This window comes from Pongo pygmaeus, chromosome 18, assembly GCF_028885625.2.
Source record: "Pongo pygmaeus isolate AG05252 chromosome 18, NHGRI_mPonPyg2-v2.0_pri, whole genome shotgun sequence".
Taxonomy (NCBI): Eukaryota; Metazoa; Chordata; class Mammalia; order Primates; family Hominidae; genus Pongo; species Pongo pygmaeus.
This window is the reverse complement of record NC_072391.2, coordinates 12,433,689-12,439,688: the sequence shown is the minus strand read 5'-3', so window position 1 is coordinate 12,439,688 and position 6,000 is coordinate 12,433,689. Positions and strand designations below refer to the sequence as shown.

The following is a 6,000-nucleotide window of genomic DNA, read 5'->3' as shown; positions in this document are numbered from 1 at the left end:
CTACAAAAAAAAAAGAAAAATTAGCCAGGCATGATGGCATGCATCTGTAGTCCCAGTTACTCAGGAGGCTGAGGCAGGAGGATCACTTGAGCCCAAGGGTTTCAGGCTGCGGTAAGCTACAATCATGCAACTGCACTCCAGCCTGGGCAACAGAGAAAGAATGTCTTTCTGAAAACAAAAAATTGTTATAGAATATAGAGTTAATAACTTTTCTGGAACAAGAAAGCTCTCATTTTAGATACCCATTCATTCACTCATTCGATAGTGTGCTGGATGCCAGGAATTTAATGGTGAGCAAAATAGACAGTCTCTGCCTCCTGATGCTCAAGATCCCTCCCTCTATTTTAAAAAATCAGGTTATTGAAGTATAATTGATGTACAATAAATTTTACTCTTTTTAGTGGAAACTTCTATGGGTTTCCACTAAATGTGTAACCAACACAATTAAGATCTAGAACATACTGTCTCGCCCCTCCCAATTTTCTTGTGCTCCTTTGGAGTCAACAACTCTCCCCCAACCTCTAGACCCTGGCAACCACTGATCTGTCCTCTGTCCGTATGGATTTGTCTTTTCCAGAATGTGATATACATGGACTAATACACAATGTCATCTTTTGAGCCTAGCTGCTTCCACATAGCTTAAAATTTGAGATTCATTTGTCCTGTTTTGAGTAGTATTGCTGAGTGGTATTCCATGTTACCAATGAACCTTCTTTTTTTATTGGAGATAGGCTTGCTCTGCCACCCAGGCTGGAGTGCAGTGGTGCAATCACAGCTTACTGCAGCCTCCACCTCCTGGACTCAAGCCATCCTCCTGCCTCAGCCTCCTGAGTAGCTGGGACCGCAGGTGCCAGCTACTGTGCCCAGCTCATTTTAAAATTCTTTTGTAGAGATGGGGTCTCAATACACTGCCCAGGTTAGTCTCCTATACTAGTAACTCCTGTACTCAAGTGATCCTCTGGCCACAGCCTTCCAAAGTGCTGAGATGACAGGCATGAGCTACCATGCCTCACCTCAGATGGACCATTTTGATGCCATGTTGGGGACAAAGAAAGAAAGAAAACAACTCGCTTTGACCAAATTGTCCCTGAGCTGATTGAATTCACTGGCTAAACTACATTAATTTTCCTCCCGCCCAGTTGTAATAGGAAGATAAAATGTCACTTCTTGCAACTGAATCTGTAGGTTATGAAACTCACATTCATTTTACTGATTATCGTTTTTGTCTGTTTGTTTTGGACAATATGGCCCCAGCTGGCCTGTAAGTGAGCAAAGGCCCCGCTAAGAGTCCCTCTCCCCAGGCTTTATGACACCAGTGCTGAGTCATAGAGGTTCTGCTAGTCCCCAAGAGAAGCACTTTCGCCTTTCCTGGTGATAGCTTTGGCTCCTTGAGCAGAGTTTTGCCCGAGTGGGGCTCATGAGGGAGGATGGAGTTTCTTGGGACCACTCAGACCGCCAGTTACTGTGGTCCCAGGAAGTGCTGTGGCTTGACCTCACTGCCAGCTGTACAGGCGCCAGTGATCCAGGAGTGCTATCAGCCCTACTACCTGCCCGGGTACCGCTACCTCAATTCATGGAGGCCTAGCCTCTTCTACAAGATAGCCAATGTCCAGACCTGCCCGGACGAGAGCACCAGTACCCTGCGTCCGCCCACCATCCTGCCCGCGCTACGCTCAGCACTCTTCTCTCGTTATAGCCCCCACGACTGGGACCAGTCCAACCAGCTGCAGGTGCGTGGGGCTGAGGCCTCCCGGCTGTGGGCCAGCCAGCTGACGGACGACTCCATGAGGCTTTTGCAGGACAAGGACCAGCTGACGCACCAGATGCAGGAGGGCACCTCCCGGAACCTGGGCCAGAGGCTGTCGGACATTGGCTTCTGGAAGTCAGAGCTGAGCTATGAGCTGGACAGGCTTCTGACTGAGAACCAGAACTTGGAGACGGTCAAGAGGCGGCTGGAGTGCGCGGCCGATGAGGTGAACTGCCCATTGCAGGCGAGTACAGGGGTGGGGACAGGGCTGTGGCTGTCTGATGCGGATACTGCACGCTCATTCCACTTCCCTTGACTGAAGATCAAGGTGGCAGGCACCTTGCAGGTCGGTTTCAGCTGCATCATCGAATACGATCAGTAATACAATCTTAGTCAATTCAGGATAATCCCAGTCAAATCAGGGTTTCTTGGACTGAACAGAATTTCCTTTTCTCCTTGAAGCTACATCAAAGTTGTAGGGGTTTCATGAAAATATTGTGTGCATACTTATGCATGCCTGAGCATGTGTGTGTTCTGGTCCTTAAAGCACATGCTTAAAATAACTGACTTATTTATTTATTTATTTATTTATTTTTTACACAGAGTCTCCTTCTGTCACCCAAGCTAGAGTGCAGTGGCTTGATCTTGGCTCACTGCGACTTCCGCCTCCTGGGTTCAAGCGACTCTCTTGCCTCGGCCTCCCGAGGAGCTGGGATTACAGGCGCCCGCCACCATGGCCAGCTAACTTTTGTATTTTTAGTAAAGACAGGGTTTCGCTATGTTGGCCAGGCTGGTCTCGATCTGATCTGTCCGCCTTGACCTCCTAGAGTGCAGGGATTGCAGGCGTGAGCCACTGCGCCTGGCCTATAACTGCCTTATTTTTCCCCGTAATACTTATCCTCTAACATGCTCTATACTTGATTGAATATTAGAATACAGGATAGTCTCCATCAAGGTAGAGATTTTTGCCTGCTTTGTCACTGATGTATTCAAGACTGCTATTCAGTGCAGGGCACCTGTATGTCTGTGTGGGTCCGTAGTGACCAGTGTCGGTGCTGATTGGTGTTGTTTACACTAATGTTTTGAATGTATTCCCAGCCTAGGACAGAGTGAAGCACAGAGTAGGCATTCAATAAATACATGCTGAATAAATGAGTAAATATCTAACTGTGACTGGGCGCAGTGGCTTACGCCTGTAATCCCAGCATTTTGTGAGGCCGGGGCAGGTGGATCACCTGAGGTCAGGAGTTCGAGACCAGCCTGGTCAACATGATGAAACCCCATTTCTACTAAAAATACAAAATTAGCTGGGTATGGTGGCACATGCCTGTAATCCCAACTACTTGGGAGGCTGAAGCAGGAGAATCTCTTGAACCCAGGAGGCGGAGGTTGCAGTGAGCTGAGATCGCGCCACTGCACTCCAGCCTGTGCCACAAAACAAGACTCCATCTCAAAAAACAAAACAAACAAACAAACAAAAACTAAATGTGGACATTCCTAACACTTCCTTGGTCTCCTAACCTCCAGTTGTGTCCCTGCTCAGTTAGGATAGCTTTTAGCTGCATGTAACAAATACTCCACGATAGTGGTTTAGCCAAACAGGAATTTATTTTTCTGTCATAAGGAAGATTCCAGAGGGAGACAGATCAGGCGGCTGCAGCCTCAACTTGGTGCCAGAAGGGACCCAGGCTCCTCTCTCTGCTCTGCCACCCACAGCATGTGGTTTTTGTCCTCCTGTTCCCAAAGAGGTTTCGTATTTTATACTGCAAGTTCCTGCGTGCCAGGGGCCTCTTGATATTCTCATTCGAGGCAGGAAGGCAAGGGTAGAACAAAGAGCAGACGCATCAATGGGCACCATCGCTTTTTATCAGGGAATGTCTTTTCTAGAAGGTCTGTCCTGTGTTTCCATTTTTAGCCTATTAGCCAGCACTCGTATGGACTCTCTGGATGCAAAGAGGTCTGGATAAGTGAATGTTTCTCATCACATCCAGGAGAAAATCATGGAAGGAGTTGAGTGGACACTGAGTGAGGAATCAGCAGCACCTATAGGAATTGACTTTGGCCACATAGGAAGATGATTGGCTGCTCCCTGGAGTGTGTGGGGAAGTCAGGACCTCTTGCCTGGAAGCCTCCTGCAGCTACAGGGGCTTCCGTAGGAGAGATCCTGCCTCTGGATACCCCTGGGAGACATGGCAGAGTTTTCCATCACTCTTGGATGTCCAAACCCATGGAATCCAGGGAGCAGATTCCATACAACCCTAGATTCTCCCTGGGAAGGAGGATGAGCAGGGCAGCTTTTCAGAGCCCTACAGCAGCATCCCAAACCTACTGCTCTCCCTCCCACTCTCTTCTCACTCCCCCATCCTGTCTGGAAAGTCCAGCTCTGCCTGGTCACATCTGGCTTTCTCTGATCAGCCAAGTGGTGGCAGGGGGACCATCGACATCTCAATTCCATCTCCCGGGCTGCCCCCACAATCCAGGCAGCCTCTCCCTGCCCAGTGTAAGCCACCTCCGCCCTGGTCTCCCAATTCCTGCTCCCTTCCAACCTGTTGTCCTCACAGCAGCCACTGGTTCCCTTGATGGCCTCCCAGAAATTAACATCTTTTTTTTTTTTTTTGAGACGGAGTCTCGCTCTGTTGCCCAGGCTGGAGTGCAGTGGTGCGATCTCGGCTCACTGCAAGCTCCGCCTGCCGGGTCCACGCCATTCTCCTGCCTCAGCCTCCCGAGTAGCTGGGACTACAAGCGCCCACCACCATGCCCGGCCAATTTTTTGTATTTTTAGTAGAGACGGGATTTCACCGTGTTAGCCAGGATGGTCTCGATCTCCTGACCGCGTGATCCACCTGCCTCAGCCTCCCAAAGTGCTGGGATTACAGGCATGAGCCACCATGTCCGGCCCCTCAGAAATTAACATCTTAATTCCCGAATTCCTCCACCCCTCCCCATAACCCCTGTCCCCGCTATTGCTCTAGCCTCACTTCCTCTAATCCAGTGCCAATGGCTTCCTGTCTGTGTCTCTGCTGACCTCAGGGCCTTTGCACCTGCTGTTTTCCCTTCTGGTGCATTCCTACCCAGCTCTGCATCTCTGCTTCTCATGACACAGTCCTTCTCCTCCTTAGAGAATTCCTCTCTGATCACTCTGCTGGTTACTCCTCACCCACTCACCTCACCCTGAATATTTTCCTCTTGGCCCTTCACACAGTTGGAAATGATTGAGTTCCTGGTTTGCTGATGTCGTTTGAGACAGGGTCTTTCTCTGTTGCCCAGGCTGGAGTGCAGTGGCATGATTTTGGCTCATTAGTTGACCTCCTGGAGTTAAGAGATCCTCTGACCTCAGCCTCCTGAGGAGCTGGGACTATAGGCATGCACCACCATGGCTGGCTAATTTTAAAATTTTTTGTAGAGATGGAGTCTCACTATGCTGCCCAGGCTGAGCTTAAGTAATCCTCCCATGTTGTCTTCCCAAAGTGTTGACATTACAGGCATGAGGGAGGCACTGTGCCCCAGCCTGACTGAGTTTCTTATGGGTGTTCTCTCCCCTAGTAGAACACAGGCTGTGTGAGAGCAAGGACTCTCAGCCTGGTTCATTGTGCTATCCCCAGCACCTCAACAGAGCATGACTCACAGAAGGGGCTCCGGAAATCTTTGTGGCACGGGTCAGTGACCCCCTCCCATTTCTGAGTTCTCACATACATTTGCATCCTGACATCCAGACCTTGACATCCTGCTTCCTTCTGCTCCTGGGCCTTTTGTGACATCATGGGCTGGTTTGCCAATCACTGCTGTTCGTCAGCTTCCTATCATAGAGCGCCCCTGAAAAGCCACTTGTCCTGTCCTCTCTTCTGCTCTGCCCAGGTCTGCATGAGAGTTGTAAGGCCCAGGGCTAGGTGGCAGGGTTGTCCTGACCACTTCCCCAAACTGTCCCTCCACTGGGAGATCTGCAGAGAGGGGTGTTCATGCATATTCACAGGTAATATTTATGGGCAGTGTTCTCAGTGATTTATACTTGTCAAGCCAACTTCACCTGCACAATGAACCTGTGAGATAGGCACCAATATGGCACCCATCTGCAGAGGAGGAAACCAGCAGAGAGGTTAAGCAGTTTGCCCAAATGCACACAATAGGAAGTGGTCAAGACCCGATTGAAGTCAGAAGAGAAGCTACATGGAAGATGGCAGCCAACACCATCTTATCTGAAATTATTATGAAGTTTTATTCTATGTATTATTGCATTGTGGGAAGGCTTGGGGCTG

The 6,000-nt window shown here is 49.5% G+C and overlaps 1 protein-coding gene across 3 annotated transcripts in view; it reads left to right on the top strand.

Moving 5' to 3' along the window:
* The first annotated feature begins 942 nt into the window (after nucleotides 1–942).
* Nucleotides 943–6,000, top strand: part of TEKT5 (tektin 5) — a 71,614-nt gene continuing 66,556 nt past the window's right edge. The window contains exon 1 of one of the 3 annotated variants that reach the window (XM_054455169.2): nucleotides 943–1,991. In XM_054455169.2, coding sequence (XP_054311144.1) covers nucleotides 1,428–1,991 — 564 coding nt within the window. In that variant the 5' untranslated portion in view covers nucleotides 943–1,427. The remainder of the gene's footprint in view (nucleotides 1,992–6,000) is intronic. The other 2 variants (XR_008494736.2, XM_054455168.2) reach the window with 2 other exon arrangements.